The 17,470-nt window shown below is 42.3% G+C and overlaps 1 protein-coding gene across 8 annotated transcripts in view; it reads left to right on the top strand.

The window, feature by feature from the left end:
• LOC138164927 (FGGY carbohydrate kinase domain-containing protein-like) overlaps positions 1-17,470 on the top strand; it is a 544,546-nt gene that overhangs the window by 302,546 nt on the left and 224,530 nt on the right. For all 8 annotated transcript variants that reach the window (XM_069092899.1, XM_069092902.1, XM_069092898.1 and 5 more), the window contains one exon: positions 10,670-10,798. In XM_069092899.1, coding sequence (XP_068949000.1) covers positions 10,670-10,798 — 129 coding nt within the window. The remainder of the gene's footprint in view (positions 1-10,669; positions 10,799-17,470) is intronic.

Here is a 17,470-nt window from a genome sequence, read left to right as displayed (position 1 = left end):
GCTCACTGGCCATACATCCCAGGACCACCACCCAAGCCTGCGATCTGGATCCAAGCAGGTTAAAGCAAGAATGATCACCCTCTGAATGGTTGCTTGGTCCCCCTATGATCTGCAGGCCAGGAGCTCCTGAGGTAGCCATGAAACAGTGGCTCCAAATCCGCCATGCCTCCACCAGTCTTGCCCTGGGGGCAGGTGCCAGACCTGCATTCTTCATTCCCCCTCTGTTCCAACAGAGTTCTACACTGACCTTTTGCTTTGTCTTTGGTGTTTATGAGTTGAGAAGTCTGGAAACCACCACAGCTGCTGTTGATTCACTCTCCTGTAGTCTGCTCTGGCACCCATTGGTCAGGAATGCCCTAGGACTGGAACCACACTCAGATGGGACAGTGCTTAGTTCCCAGCTTGGTGGACAGACCCTTCCCGTCCACCTACCAGGTTTCCTTCAGCGGGAGATTTGTTTCTCTCAGTCACTTTATGGGTTTAGTAGCTCTAAAGTTTGTTTAGAGTCATTTTTTTTACATGTATTGGAAGTTATTGGAGTGGGAGCTCATGCCAAGTTTGTGCTTCTACTTGGCCATCTTGGCTCTACCCCCTACAATATTGGGTCTTAATAAATGATTATTACTTCTTGAATTGCATTGTATCTGTATCACGCTTCTGGACTGATTCTCCCAGTCCCCTTCACACACACACACACACACACACACACTTGCCAGGTTAGTATTTTTAAAATAAAGTTGTCTCTCCCATTCTATGGGTATCCCTAAGGGATTGAGGGTTTGGGGGGACCAATGTATGATTTCACTGGTATTAAGAAACCCCAATGGGAAAACCACCTGTAGCTGTATGGACACCACTTCTTTGGCATTAGAGGCTTAGAGTTGTATAGATTGCACATTCTTAAACTTGTAATGGACACCGTGATATAACAGGACAACTAGGCCAATTATGATTTGATAGGAGTGTTTATTAACTGGCCTGGACTGCCTCTCAGACTGAAAGACAGCACTGAGCTTTCTGTTAGACATAATTTTATAGACAAAGTGATTGCTAGCAACAGAATATGTTTCTAAGGGGTTAGCATTGTTTCTATTGAGGTGAAGCTTTCTCAGTATTATTCTTGTTGAGGCAAAGCATTCTCAGTATTATTCCTATTGAAACAAAGCCTTAGTATTATTTCTACTGAAGCAAAACAGACCTAAATCTGTGGGAACCTGTGGCATGTTTTAGCCACACAGGTGAAACATTTCTTTACTATTGGAACCTATTAGGTGGTTTCCAAGGAATCTAGTAGGGGTCCCCTCTAGCAGGTTTAAGGGGGCTTTGGTGTATAATTTCTGGTGGGCACTTCAAACTCAACTCCAATTCCTAGGCCCATGTCTTACCCCAGTTACCTCTCACTATATTGTATCATATTGTTTATATAAGTCTATTATTTTCTCATTGTGGTATCATAGAATAATCATAACAATATGTAATGAGAACAGCACTGTTTCTAGTAAAGCCAAAAATGATGTATTTTTTATATAGGACCAGTTTACTCTTTTCTTTGTTCAATCTAAGTGTCATTTAGCATGGTGCAACCCTTCCATGATCCCTTACTGGGTCAGAAGCACCTCTTCTTCCATGTCAGAGGTACAGGTTACTAAGAAGGAAGAATCCAGCTTCCAGACAGCCCACATCTAATGTCTAAGCCTGTTTCTGACTTCTCTGTGACCTCTTTTCTGTGCTCATTTTTCTTCTTCACTCTGGCAAATATGATCTGAATTTAAATAAAGTTTATTTAGCTATTTTCCTGAAAACAAAAGATTCCTGTGATATCTTTGGGGTATGTGAACCCCATCCTAGCCCTTCTCCTTCCTAAGGAGAATCATAGTTCTTTTGACCACCATAATATATCTGTCTCCCAGAAATCTATACAGTCATTAATTTCTTGTGCTAACATCAAGAAGGAGGAGAGAGAGACAGAGACAGACAGACAGACAGAGTAATTGTAGCCATAGTAGCCCCAATCTGGAGGTTGGTCTTTGACCACCCAGTAATTGTTCACCATAGCTTTTGACTGCTAGAATTGAAACTAACAATATGCAAAGTGCTTTAGTTGAAAAGGACCTGAGGGAACTTGTGAGGGCCTGCATGATTTTGCTGTTGACCCCTGAAGGGGATTGGGACACATGTTAGTTTTAGGATCATGGTGGCAGGAGGGTAAGCATTGAGTCCTCTGTGCTCCCTTTTTCTGCTTTAGTGAGGAGCAAGGCTGTGGTGGCACCTACAAAGAACCATAACTAACATTTTTTTTTCACTTGGAGCAAGTACAGGTGGTAGACTGGAGTGAGTAAAGAGCAAACTCCTTAACAGAGAAAACTCTGGGGCAAGAAGGGCAAGGCTTGAAGTCACCTCTGCTCCCTCTCTACATCTTCTGCCATGGAACACAGCCGGGGCAAGCCCCTCTGGTTATGACTTGTCACACACATCCCCTAAGCTTCATTTTAAGTAATATGCGCATTACTCCATAAACAGGAAATGCTGAAATATCATCAGCCAGAATGGTTTGGGAAAGGGAATGTGGGGGTCAGTTTTACATTCTTCTGTAGTTAAGATTCAACTGTAATGGAATGGAGATAATAAGGAGAAGGAGGAGGAAGAGGAGGAAGACAACTTTAAGAAGCAATGAATGAAAAATTGCTTACTCCACTCCTGGCAGTCTGTGAAACTCCCAGGACACACATATGAAAACAACATAGTCCCTGTCTTCAAGGTGCTTACACTCTAACTCAAAGCCTTTCCCGAAGCCCTTCCCACAAATTACCTTGCATATAGTCTTCAATAGAGCTTAACCCCTTGCAGGCAGAGACTGCTTCATTTCAGTTGTGTATCCCTAGTGCTTAACACAATTCCTTACTTAGTAAATGCTTGTTAAATGATCAGGGAAGGCAAGAAGCATTTATTAAGCACCTACTATTTGCCAGTCATTTTGCTAAGTGCTTTGCAAATCTCATTTAATCCAAACAACAACTCTGCATTGTGGGTATTATTATTAGCTCTATTTTACAGATGAGGAAACTGAGGCATATAGAAGTTAAGTGACTTGCCTAGGGTAACACTCTACTAAGTGTCTGAACTTAGATTTGAACTTTGGTCTTCCTTACTTTCCTGCTGCATCATCTAGCTAATTGGTTGAAGAGGAGAGAATGTCCATTCTGCTATCAGTATTTTTGCTTTGCTTTACCCAGACCTCAAGGCTCCATTGGGCACAGAGCTATTTCAGAGAAAATAAAGATAGGACTTTGTGACTGATTGAGCATAAGAGAAAAGGAGATAATAAAAAGTCAAAGATGACCTGAACATGGTTTCTGAACCATAACCCAGGCAGTGGTTCTGCTTTTTCAGATGCATTTCTGATATCTTAATTCCATTAGACTGTAAACATTTTGAGGATAGAGGCTAGCTTTGCTTTTGCATTTATATCATTGATCCCTTTGCACTGTGTGTGACACCTGGCCAGCCATAATATATCCCTTTTCATTTCCATATTTGTTTGTGTCCTCAGGTCCTGTGGGTTGTTTCTCTTTTCTGTTTTCAGTAAAATGTAAATTCTGTGAGAGTGTGAAGAGTTTCATTCTCATCTTTTATCTCCAATGCTCATCACAGTAACTGGTGCACAAAAAACACTTAAGAAAAAACGTGTTGGTTGACTGACTAATGCTGAAAGCTGACCTGAGAGCAGCAGAAAATCTTGATTACTTGAATTTCTTTAAGGATGTATTATTCTTTGAAAAAAAAAAAGATAATCTCTTGTTAGGATTAAACTAAAATTCAATTAGATATCTTGAGGGAAAAAAAGGAATGGGGTATTCCAAGGATGTAACTACTAGTCACCCCAAGGCTGAGCCATTGGTGAGTGATAGTGAAGGTTCTGCTTTCCCCTTGACAAGTCAAGAAAATACAATAGCCATCAATCTCTCTCCTCAATGGCAATGCTCAACACCAATGCCGGGCTAATCTACCCAAGAAACTGGTTGGATCATGTCATTGCACTGCTCAAAGTTTTCCCTTTGCAACTCCTAAGTAACGCTACTCTTTACATGAATTTCATTCTTCCAATCTATCTCAGACAAGTGTAGCAGTAAATAGGACCTTGGGCACAGAGTCAGGAAGACCAGAATTGAAAACCAGCCTCAGACACTTCCTAGCTGGGAAACCTGGGTGAGTCACTTAATCCCTATTTCAGTTTCCCCATCTCTAAAGTGGCAACCTTAATAACACCAACCTCCTGTAAAGTTTCAGGTTCTAGCTATTATTACTATCTTCAACCTACCTATCTAAACTGACCTCACACTCCTCTTTGTTTTGTTTTCTGAGCTCCAGCTAAGCTTGTCTCCTCACTGTTCTTTGACCATATCAAAGTGAGGCCCCATTGTTTGTTCCACAGTAAATACAATGTAATTTCCTAGTGGGAGACTCTAGCCATTGTAGGAATCTGGAAAGGTTTCACATAGAAGGTGACAACTGAGCTAAACTTTGATGGGGTGTAGGGATTCCTACAGCTGGAAGTGAGGAGGGAGAACATTGGAAATATGGTATACAACTTGGACAATGACACCAAGGTGGTCCACAGATAGCTAGGAAGTACAATGGATAGAGTGTCAGACCTGGGGTCAGGTAAACCTGTGTTCAAATCCAGCCTTACTAGTTGTGTGACCCTGGGCAAATCACTTAACTCTATTTGCCTCGGTTTCCTCATCTGTAAAATGAACTGGAGAAGAAAATGGCGAACCACTCTAATATCTTTACCAAGGAAACTCCAAATGGGGTCACAAAGAGTCAGACATGAGACTGGTATGACTGGACAACAACAAATGGTAGATGGAATATTAAGTATAGGGAACAGAAAGTAGTCCCGTGTGTGAAAGGAAAAGTAACATGAAATCAACCTGAAAAGAGAGTTTGGAGTCGGAGTCTGAAAGACTTCATTCATTGTGGTACATTTGCAATCAGAGGATCTGGGTTCAAACCTAGCTATTTCCTGCTTGACCTTAGGCAAATTGTATCTTTCTGGGCCTCAGTTTTCTCATGTGTAACATGGACAGGTTCTACTAGTTCACCCTTGACCACGCAGGTAACAAGTCAAGTAGGGTTCTGGTCCCTTGAGTCTAGATTCCTTATTCACTGCAGGAAACCGTGATAATTTGGTCTCATATTTATGTTAATTCCCATTCACTTACATGGTGTATCTTTGTAGCCTAGAAGACATCTCTCCCTGAGACTCTGGCCCCCCCTTGATCTCCTGTCAGCTTCCTGGGGACTCCATCCATTTGCTCTGAGGAGACCTTGGCCTTTGGCCCCAGGCTTTCTCTTGTTAATTTCCAAGCTTCCCTGATGACCAGATTGTAGCCCAAGGACTGAAGCCTCTTGCACTTTCTTGGTCCCTGAGCCTCCTCCTTGGCCTCCTCCTTGGCCTTCTCTTGCTCTTCCCACATTTGCCAGAGTTGAGCCTTTGCCTGGAATGCACTCCCGCCTTGCCTCCACCTCAAATTCCTCCTCTCTCTTAAAGTCACAGCTCAAGCACATCCTGCTACAAGAATCCTTTCCTGGTCTTCCCAACTGCTAATGCCCTTTCAAGCTAGCTTGCATTTAACTGTTATGTGTGTGTTTGTATTTGTTCTGTTCTCCTCTCTTAGAGTATGAGCCCAATGCAAGCAGAGATTGCTTCATTCTTTATACTTTTTATCCCCAGGAGCAAGAACAATACCTGGCATATAGTAGGTACTTACAATTTACTTGTCCATTGGTTGGATGTCACAACACTCCTCAGCTATTCGATGGGCTAGAATTTCCTGGGCTCTGCTAGGCCCATGATTCACCACATCCAGAAATGTTAGACTCCATTATAACTCAAAGAGAAGCAATAAGGTCTTCTAGTCAAGCCAATAAGCATTTGTTAAATGCTGACTACGTGGGAGGCTCAATGCTAAGTGATGCGATTCCAAGGAAAAGACAGTCTTGCTTCTCAAGGACCTAAAAATCTAATTGCGGAGAAAACAACGATGTGTGAACAAGACATATCTTGGAAGCGGTCTCAAAGGAAAGACGCTAACATGAAGGGCATTGGGAAAGGCTTTTTGAAGAAGAGGGATTTTAACTAGGATATGAAGAAAGCCAGAAAAAACAGACATGTCGTTTGTCAGCTTGATTTTGGGATTTGCTCCCGTGGAGTAAATCCAGGAGAATGTAAGCTTGTGGAGGACAAGGATATTTTCAGGGCCTTCATAGATGTTTCTTAGAAAGATAAACAAGGCAGTTAGTGGTATTGAATTCACATGGCAAGGATAAGAGATAGCAAGGGAACTGCCCCAGTCCCCACTTGTGTTCCTAGGATATTAGGTGAAGGAGATGGTGGCTGCTACTATGTTGCGTGTTTTTCCCAGGGTGAACTTATGGGAAGATGTGTACAGCAAGACACAGGATGGGCAAGCATGGATGGATTGGGATCTATATCATTGGAGTGAACTTCCAGACAGATGATCTCAGCTTAGCTATGTTCCAAGAGTCAAGACCCTGGCACACAAGCAGAGAGAACTGCCCAGTCCTCAGGATCCCACGACTCAGTTCCTGGCAGGTCCAGGCAAGGGAGGCTCTCTCCAGCCTACTGGCTGATGGAGCTGTGACCTCATCACCATACCAGACAGAGCAATCAGTCAACTTCACCCAGGTTTGGCTGAGGATCTCATTGTCTTGGCCTGGAGTGGACGTAGTATGTTCCAGTAGATTCCCTTTGACTGATGGACACCTTTAGGTCACTGAAGCAAACCAAGCCTTCTGAACCCTGACCATGTTTCTCATCTTCATTCCACTAATACCTAGACTGCTGCTGCCACACTGGGCTCTGAGAGATGAGCTTTCACCTTATCTTAGCTGGCACTGGGCCCCCATCCTTCTCCCAGACACTTCCAAACTATACTGCCACCACTCTGGTCAGTGGCCTCCACCTCCCTTGGCCCTCGACTAGTTCCCTGTTATGTCTTGTCTGTGTCCACAGGAACAATCTTCTGGCTATTTTTTGCATTCTTAGTGCCTGACAAAGGAAATGTTTAAGAAATGCTTTTTTCTCCCATTCTTTCTTTCTTCCCTCTTTCCTCCCTCTCTCCCTCCCTTCCTTCCTTTGTCCCTTCCTTCCTTCTTTGCTTCCTTCTTTCCTTTCTCTCTCTCTCCCACCCTTCCTCCCTTCCCTTCCTAGAATGTCAGAGCTAGAAGAGCCTTCAGTGTCCATCTTGTCAATATGAATAAGAATGCCACTACACTGTGTCCCACACGTGGTCCCTTTCTTACTTATTTCCTAGAGACTGTTGGCAAGACTCTCTATCAATTCAGCATACAGAGGAGCCCTAAAACAACAAGTGCTCTTACTAGGGCCATATCAGCCGCCATCATCTATCTACCCTGCCTGTCTCAGTGCCTTCTGCCACGCTGCTGGTCCAGGAGCATCCTGGACCACCAGACCTCCAGAGTTTATCCCTGGGAGGAGCTAAGCAGCTAAAAATGACATTCCTTAGGAACCTGCAGTTTCCCATTCTATTGACCCTTCCCAACATCATCTTTTCACCTATTTATCTGAGAATCGTAATCAAATAACCACCACTATTGCCTCCATAGAGGGCAGGTGAATGGACTTCTTTCATTCTCTCACCATCTTGCGACTTTCCAAGCCATAACTCCTTTTCATGACCACTGTTGCCTAGAAATATTTTCTTGTTCCCCTGGAAAATAAGATGATGAAGGGCAGGGACTGTTGAGGCTTTTGTATTTGCATATCTGTATTTGTGCTTGGCACAAGGAAAGTGCTTAGTAAAGATGTTTCATTCATTGATTGATTGATTCCTTCATTCAAATCCTGCTTCTCATATTTATTGGCCTTGTAACCAAGGAAAGGCATTTAAGCTCTTTTATTCTCAGTTTCTTGGTGTAATGTTAATGGGATATAAGATCTTTCCCACCCATTAATAGAGTCCATTATGGGAAGCTTGCTTAGGGGAGGCTTGCTTGTAGGAAGACTTTCACAAATTTTGCTAATTTCTAACTAGTCACTGAGAAAAGAGGGTTGTGATGCCTTCTGGCTCTGAGAAGTGTTTATTTATACTCTCAGTTGGTGTTTTGCTTTGTGGGCTCCCTTATGAGAATCTTGTGATTCCCTGGTCCAGGTTCTGAGTAGCACTATGTTCAGAGCTCCCTGACTGCTCAGATATAAAGGCTATCTTGATCCAGGGATATATGTAAAGATGTTAGTTGATTCAGACAGCCAGAGCCCTGTCTGTTGGTCTTTATTTCACTGCTTGTATTTTCTCTGTTTGTATTCTCTCTGAAGTTCAGGGTGCTGACTTTTCCTCTGAATTACTGAATGTGGTTTAAAAAGATTGTTGACCGCTTAAACAGTTATCTTTCCTAGTAAAGCAGATCTAAGAATCTGGGCTAGTAGTCATTCTGGGTATCCCAGTGTGGGTGCTGCTACACCTGGGTGGACATAATAATACCTGTAAGTAGCCCCTACCTCACCAGATTTTGCTGAGACTTGATTCAAGTAATCTATTCCCAGCTTTGCAATTTACTAACTATATGGCCTTACGGAGGGGTGGGCAAGGAGAAAAGGAACAAACATTTATTAAAGTATCTACCTTGTGCCAAACACTGTGCTAAGCATTTTTTTTAAAAAATATTATGTCTTTCAATCTTTACACCAACCCTGGGAGGTTGGTGCATTGTGATTCCCATTTTACAATTAGGAAACTGAGGCAGACAAAGGTTAAGTGATTTGTCCAGGGTCACATAGCTAGTAAGCATTTCAAACCAGATTTGAACTCAATTCTTCCAGACTCCAGGCCCAACACTCTCCCCGTGCTTCCACCTGCTTATGTGGGAAAACTTCTCTGTACAAAGTTCCCCTTTATAAAATAAAGGGTTGGAATAGAAAATATATGAAAGCCCTTTCAGCCCCAGAGTATGACACTATTGTTCACAGACATCAGAGCTCTATGTTGCTGTTTGATTTTTTGATATTTGTTCAATAGACATTGGTGTGGCACCTACCCATTTCAGGGAGAGAAAAAATGCACAATAAATAGTCTTTATTTAGACTTTCTCATAAGGGGAAATATTTTGATTAATGAGTTTTAACCTGTGACATGTTATTTCATGTGTATAGATTTTTCCTCCCCATCAAGGCTATAACCACCAACCAAGATCAAGGGAAGGGCCTTTGTCTTGAATGGTTCTCGACATATTCCAGGCTTCATAGGAAAGCATTCAATACAATAACTTCTGGACCAAATTCCAGACTCACTCCAAGGGTCCTGATGCCTTCATTAGCCCCAGGGTTTAAGGGATTTCCTATTTTTCATTCTGAGAAAGGCCTGTTTTGTGATTGTGTTATGGGGAAAGGACTAGACCCCCTTCACTGTAGCAGGAAATGATTCCAAAGGTAGACTTCCTCCAGTGCCCTATCACTACAAATATATGCCTCACAGGAAGAGTATTGTTTGTGTGTGTATGAGTTTAAAGGAATATTTATTTAACATCAGTCTCAGAAAGAATTTTTATAACTGGATGAGTTGCATTAAGCATATTATGAGTTTCCTATGGGTGGAATTTCCCATATGTTCGAATTGCCCTACGTGCTTTTAAAAGCCCACTGAAGTTTGGTGTTCAATATGGTGGGACCCACACCTAAGCCTTTAGCATGAGCAACTAGTTTTCACTGATCTACTGAGAGGTATCATGATACCATGGTTTGGTGGTTTAAAGTGTTGGGGTTTAGAGGTGCTCAGTACCCCAAAGTGCCAACATGCCAGGTCCTGCCTGAATGAATTTGACCCAAGTCTTCTTTCAGCCAAAGTAAAACAAAGTTTATTAAAGATTCACAGTATTGGGTAGAATCGTAAGGAGCCTAAGTATTGTGACACTTAATACAAATGGGCCAGTTTGAATTTCAGCTAAATTGAATCTGAGCCCCCTCATGGAAGCAAGATGGATCTTCTATACAGAAAGACTATGGGAGGGATCTACCGGTGGCCAAGGAGTCTGGGTCCACTGGAGGAGGGGGCCAGGGAGGGTCTTGATGGGAGTGGCCAGTAACTGGGGTGACTAGTGGTCAGACACCAGGAACCAAGAGAATGGGATTAAGGATAGGAAGTAGCTGGAGGGTCCCTGGAGATATCAGACAGTGGAGGGCTAGGTTAGGTTAAGGGGAATAGATTTGGGAATAGAGATAATGAAAGGTTTATGATCTCTGGGAATGACAGATCTAGTGGGAGGATTCAAGGAGAGTTCAAGGGGCTTCCTAGAGCCTAAACCCCATCAGTGGGAAGAGCTAGCAAGCGATCTCATAACTGAAGAAGTTCTAATTCTGCCTTGGCCAATAACGATCTGTAAAAATCTGGTCCAGGCACTTCCCATGTATAGGTCTCTTTTTTCTCATTTCTAGAGTGAAAGAGTGAGCCTGGATTCCTTCTAAGATTCTTTTGTTGCCTCAATTCATGGGCATTTTTCAGGACTTGGGAGGAGGAGAATTCTGTATCCAACATAAATTTGGAGAGGGCAATAGAGTGGAGGGGGGAAAATCATGACAATACATTTGTTTTCATTTTTTCATTACATTCTCTTGTGTCTCTCTGTCCAGGAACACAAGTGCTATCTCCTGGAGATCCTCTTGGCAAGGGTCTCACCCCAGAGGCTGCTAAAGAGCTAGGCCTCCCTGCCGGGATTGCTGTGGCTGCATCGCTGATTGACGCCCATGCTGGAGGACTAGGTATCATTCTATTTTACATGTTTTGTGTGTATGCAAGAACAAGCAATAGATTCAGTCATGGTGCTTGAATTGAGTGGTCTCCATGATGCTTCAGCAAACCCCAAGAATTCAACCATTGGAATCAAGAACTTTTGGGGGATGAGGTTTTTGGGGGTAAATGCTTGTTAGACTGTGTAAAATTGAAAATCAATTTTAATTTATTTTGCTAAGACTTAATTGAGCTAGATTTAATATTGCCTCTCCTGGTTGCTTCCTCTTGTAAACTTCACCCACCACCCACATCCCATGAAAAAACTATCCTAATGTTCGAGTTTTTGTCTTGTAATTACCTCTGCCTTTTTTAAGCCTAGAGGCAGCTAGGTGGTGCAGTGAATAGATCATCTTGGAATCCCAAAGACTCATCTTCATGAGTTCAAATATGGCCTCAGGCACTTGCTAATTGTGTGACCCTGGACAGGTCACTTAACCCTGTTTGCCTCAGTTTCCTCATCTGTAAAATGAGCTGGAGAAGGAAATGGCAAACCACTGAAGGATCTCTGCCAAGAAAACCCCCAGGGGGGCTGGGGAAGAGTTGGACATTGTGACCCCACCCATCATCTGCTTTCCTGAGAAACTTGATTAACCTAAAAAGTCTAATCTCATCAATTTAAACTATTTTAGAAACTCCCATAGGATGTAGACTCATCCAGTCACCAGAGAATCTTTGCTTTATGGCTCCACTTGTCTTGGTTGTGGTTAAGGGAGCTTCAGAAGAGAAGATCAGGATGATGTGATCTCAGTTCTGACTGTGTCATAGAGAGCCAGTCACAAGAGAGCTGTGTTGTTCCAGATTTGCTTGATCATCTTGCTAATTAGTATAAAAGACCCTGTCATCCCTCACTCAAGGCCTTCAGGTCTTCCTGACATCAGGGCCAGGGCCCCTTGGCTGCTGCCATGTACATGTGTGTATGTATGTGTATATGTGCGAATATATCTCTATAGAGAGTGAATGTGTACCTAAAATCTACATCGACACATATATGACTAGATATGAATAGCCATGTGTATATACACATCTCTGTGTGTATACATGCACATACATGTAACTGTGTGTGTGTGTGTGTATATATATATATGTATATATATATATATATATACACACACTATATAAGTATGAAGGTGATAAATCCAGGGTAATTGGAGGGAGCACAAGCCACTGGGGTTATCAGAAAAGTCCTCACATAGAAGGTGGCCAGTGAGCTGACGACTGAAGGAAGCCAGGGCTTTTAAGGGGCAAAGGAGTTGGTGAGGATATAGAGCCCAGCAGGCCCTGGGGGCTCCCCCTGCCAAGGCCCAGACACTGGAGATGGAGGCTGTGTGTGAAGGCCAGGTTGTCTGCACTCTGGATATCCGTCTGAAGCAGTTTGGGAAGAATTCTGCTTAAAGGCGGGGGACCAAACGAAGCTGTCCTCCTGCTAGCCTCAGGGTTTTTGGTGCCCTGGCAAACTGGTTGCAGTGGCATGAATTTAGGTTTTTAAATAGATGCTGAGAAAGGCCTTGTGGCCTCAGTAGGTGATGAGTGTTCCCATGCCCTGGCAATGCTGATGTCTCATGGTGCATGTGAGACCAGAGAAGGTATCTCTGAGAATGTTCTAAGTCAAACCTCAGATGACAAGATAATTCAGGGTGCTCACTAAGCTGGGCCCTCCCTGTTTCCTGGCTCTCTGGGTTACTTTCCTCAAGGCCTGAAGCTGTGTTTTGTTTTACTGAGTAAAATGACTTGGCATAATCAGTGAAACCCTCCAGCAGAGAGTCAAGACAAATCTGAAGGGTCTGGTGGGCCCTCTCCATGTTCTCATCACTGACCTGGGACGAGTCATTCAGTAAGCATTAGCCTTGGTTTTTCTCATGTGAAAAATCAGGGACCTGACTCACATGGTCATATCCAGGTCTGACATCCCTTGTCCTAAGGTTACTTCCAGTTGTCAGCTCCCCCCCCCATCTCTGTGCCCTTATCTTATCACTGTCCAGACCAGAAACCATGCCCTGGGCACTGGAGTCATTCACCCCGGGAGTGCCTGACCTAGAGCCCTGCTCTTCTGGTCCGCAGCTGGCCCACTCTGCCTGACATCCCTCCCAACCCTCTTCTTATCACCCCCCTAAGCAGACCTCTCAGCCCCTCCCTCTCCATGTCTGATGCAGATTCAGATCAGTTCTTTACAGAACCCTTGAAGCCCCTCATCATTCTTGTGACTTTCCAAACAGACACGCTGCTCACCATCCACCCCATGCGTATGTTGTTTCCTACTGTAAGAGTGTAAGCTCCCTGAGAGCAAGGGCTGCCTTACTTTTTGTAACTGTATCTTGTGCACTTAGCATAGTGCTTGGCATATAGTAAGCTCTGAATGTTTTTTCCTTCCTTCCTTCCTTCCTTCTTTGCTTCTCTTTCTTTGCTTTTCTCCTTCCTTTCTTCCTTCCTTCCTTCTTTCCTTCCTTCCTTCCTTCCTTCCTTCCTTCCTTCCTTCCTTCCTTCCTTCCTTCCTTCCTTCCTTCCTTCATGAGTATTAGTTCTTGCTGATGATTTTTTGGTGGCCATTTGGAGGTGGCAGAAGGCAGGTAGTAGGATCATCTTTATCATTCTTATGTAAAACACATCCTAAAAGGAACTCATTATGTTTCCCCCCAAACCTTCCTCTCTTCCCAGTTTTCCTATTTCTGTCATTGAAGAATTTACCATCCTTTCCTCTCCTTCACCTCCCATATCCAGTCCTTTTCCAAGTCTTCTCACCTTTACCTCCACAACATCTCTGATACTCATCTCTTGTGTCAACTCATGCTGCTGCTGCCCTGGTTCATATCCCAATGCCTCTTACCTGAACATTCACTTACCCCAGTTTCTCTTCTCTTTTACCCATTCTCTACACAGCTGCAAAATCGATATTCCTAAGGCATAGTCTAACCAAGTACAGATCAAACAATTCATTTCCCACCTTAGTACAATTCAATGGCTCCCTGTTGCCTCTAGGGAATGTTCATCAATAAATCAACAAGTATTTATTCAGGACTTGCTAGATACCAGTCACTGTACTTGTTGCTGGCAATAAAGCCATAAATGAAATGCTCTAGACACCTAAGTGACACATTGGATATAGTGCTGGGTCTGGAGTTAGGAAGACCTGAGTTCAGATCTCATCTCAGAAACTTAGACCCTGGGAAAGTCACTTAACCTCAGTTTGCCTGTATTTCCTTAACTATAAAATGAAGGTAATAATTGCACCAAGCTCAAAGGATTGTTGTAAGTACAAAATGAGATAAACCCATTGTCTTGTGAAGTTTGGACTCAGTCAAAGGTCTGCACTTGAGGACTGAGAGGGTCACATGTGGCCTCAAGGCTGCAGGTTCCTCACCCCTGATCCAGTATATTGAATATGGAGTTAGGATAATGCAAATGAGCTACTTTCACTCTTGTTTTTATGGGACTAGATCACTCTAAAAGTTCCAGCACTTGGTGTTGATTTTCTTCTATTTGTATCCTTCGAGTTTTGTCTATAAATCATATGGGCACAGCTTTAGCTGGATTGGAACCCAAGCTTTCTGCAACGACTTTGAGCTGTTTTGTGAGATGATATTGTTCATAGTCTCAGATCTTTCTCTTTTATAATCTTTTGCAGATGAGGCTGCATTCTAAACCAGAATTTCCCTTGGCTCTCATGCTTCTGTGCTGAGTAAAATGAAGTACTTACTGATTAAATAACTTTCTGAGCTCTTTTGGCCTGTTCATTGGAGTGATTGTTTTTATGTCAGTTAAGTTTCTCTAGGAAATAGTTAACAAGATTTTTTTTTGTAATTTGTATAAATTTTCTGTTTTCATGATGAAGTTTTTTGTTTGTTTTTAAAGTTAGTTGGAAAGTGATATAATTAATTGTACAGAGTTTTTCCTTTTCAAGATGTGGTTAGTATGGCTTGAAGACAAAGATTCAAAAAGTATTTAAACTGGTTCTTAAGAATCATAGACTTAAGATCTAAAACCTTAAACCAGATTATCTGAACTAGAAGTGCCCCTAAAACATAGAATGTCAAAGGTGGGAGATACTTCAGAACAAAGAATGTCAGAGCTGGAAGGTCTTGGTCATGGAATGGAAGGAACCCTAGAACACAGACCATGAATACTAGAAGGGACCTTAGAATATTCAATGTTATCACTAGAAGGAAACTTGCAAGATCATTAGCTCTAACCTTCTAGTTTCACAGATGAAAAAACCAACATTCAGAGGAATTCATTTAAACTCAGACAGGTACAGAATTAGAATCAGAATAATCTCCAGATTTTGAATTAAAATCCAGAATCACAATCTGATATTTCCCCTAGACATTCCCTAACTGATTCCCTACCAGGTAGCTGGGGGGCATTCCCTGCCTTCAGAGGTTAACATCACATCAGACAGCCACATCACAAGCAAACCTTTGGCATCACAGTCTTCTAGGGCTAGATATACTTTTTAAGGTTAGCGTCAGACATATCCCCCTCATGCTCAAAATACCTTAAAATAATATATGTCATAAAATCATGACATTTATAATCTATATCCCTATGGGTCATGAATTCTAAGTTCAAAGTGGCCCTAGAAATCAACTCCCCATTTTACATGTGAGGAAACTGAGACCCAGAAAGATGAGGAGATTTCCCAAGTTCACATTGTTTGCAAATGGCAGATCAGAGAATTCAACCTAGGTTGATTGACCCCAAATCCAATATTATCTCTACTCTAATATTTTTGTCCAATTTCCCACTCCAGGCCTGCTTCCATACAATGTACATAATGCCTTCCCCAAGCAGTTGGTATGATTTCATCTGCCCATGTTTTGCTGTTGCATTAAATAATTGCTACTCTCTGATAGTGCCCATGAGGGAAAGCCTATAATGAGAAAATCACATCTCAGTCAACCAATCCATTAAAAAAAACCTATTTAATTAATGTCATACAATTTCCTAGACACCAGCACTTCTAGAGATATGAAAAGAAAAAGGAAAGATTTTCTGCCCTCAAGAAGTTTACATAGTATCAGTGGAGACAAAATATGTCTGTATCTGTGTGTGTATCCACACACATACACACAGATACACATGTACACACACATGCACACACATACACACATGCACACACATAAAACACTATTGCATATACCATAATGCTATTATAATGTATATATGTGCGTATATAGACACACATGGTATACATATACATATAATAGTATTTATTATATATAGAAATGCTATTATAATGTAGACATTGTGTGTACACACACATATGTGTATATATGCACATTGTGTGTCCGTATATGCTATAGCATATAGACAAGAGAAACTCAAGGTTACTAGGGGAGGTGCCAGCAGCTGGTGGGATCCATAGCATCATGATGCTCTGCCAACTTCTTGAGTGATCAAACATCTGAAACAAAGGCTTGCTTTGCTCTTTTGCTGCTGGTTACTTACTTATTCTGGCCACAGGTAGGCAGGAAATGACCAGACCAGTAGAAGGAGCTTTGTCTGGGCTCTGGGAGAATGGGGTACCTCTGATCTTGTCTCTTGCAATTGTCAATTTCCAGAGCTTATGAAACCAATGTGAATGTGATTCCCAGTTTGTTCTTGCTTCCTGTTACCCAGATATCTGGAAAGACAATAGCAAAGTTTTATACTCACCCTGTACCCTCCCAAAGGAGCCATGGCAACACATCCCCTGTAAAGTGAAAGTGTTGATGGCTTCTTCTGTAAATGCTTGCTGCTTGAGTGAGTGAAGGAATGACTACTGAAGAAGAGGTGACTGCCGCTTCATTCTCTCCACCCTTGGCAGAGAAACCTGGATGAAACAGGAAAATGGTATTTTTCATTGAATCATGTCTGGATCTGAAAACGGCTCTACCACAAAGACCCATGGTCTGCATCCTCCCTGCTTCCTCTGCATGACAAGCTTTCAGCCAAGATCTAACCTCACACTGAGGCTTGGTGTGTGCATGTGTTTGATTCCAGATTTCTCCTTTTTTTGCCAAAATGTCGAACCGGCTGCAATAATGAAGCTGAGGCAGCTCCATCCGCTCCTAGATGAGGACTGGTATAGACAAGAATTTTTTTTTTGGATGATGAAGAAATAGTCATAGCTGGCCTGGCAAGGAGCCAGAGACCTGAATCCCCCAGGCAAAGATGACTTTGTACTTGTGGTTGGTCAAGAACCTCAATTTCCTCTGTTCTACTCTTCTCAAAAGGAGGGCAGACTATGAGAAACTAAGTTTTGAGCAAGGTTCATATGATGTATTTTGATAGATATGTTTCTGAGTTATATCAGTCATGTCTGACTCTCCACAATCCCATATGGATTTTTCTTGGCAGAGATACTGGAGCTATTTACCATCTCCTCCTCCAGTTCATTTTACAGATGAGGAAACTCAGACAAACATGGTTAAGTGACTTGCCCAGGGTCTCATAGCTAGTAAGTGTCTGAGGTCACATTTGAACTCAGGTCCTCCTGACTCCAGGGCTGGCACTCTATCCACTACACTATACATACATACATATATACGTATATATTTATATATACATACACACATGTATGTTTTTATATTATTGTATATATGCATGTACATATATGTGTGTATATGTGTTTGTATATATATATACACATATGTCCCAACATACTT

This window comes from Petaurus breviceps, unplaced genomic scaffold (genome assembly GCF_028583685.1).
Source record: "Petaurus breviceps papuanus isolate PSGF00001 unplaced genomic scaffold, PetGlider_PUasm1.0 207, whole genome shotgun sequence".
Lineage (NCBI taxonomy): Eukaryota > Metazoa > Chordata > Mammalia > Diprotodontia > Petauridae > Petaurus > Petaurus breviceps.
Note: the sequence above shows the minus strand (reverse complement) of the source record. Positions and strands in the feature narration are given on the sequence as shown.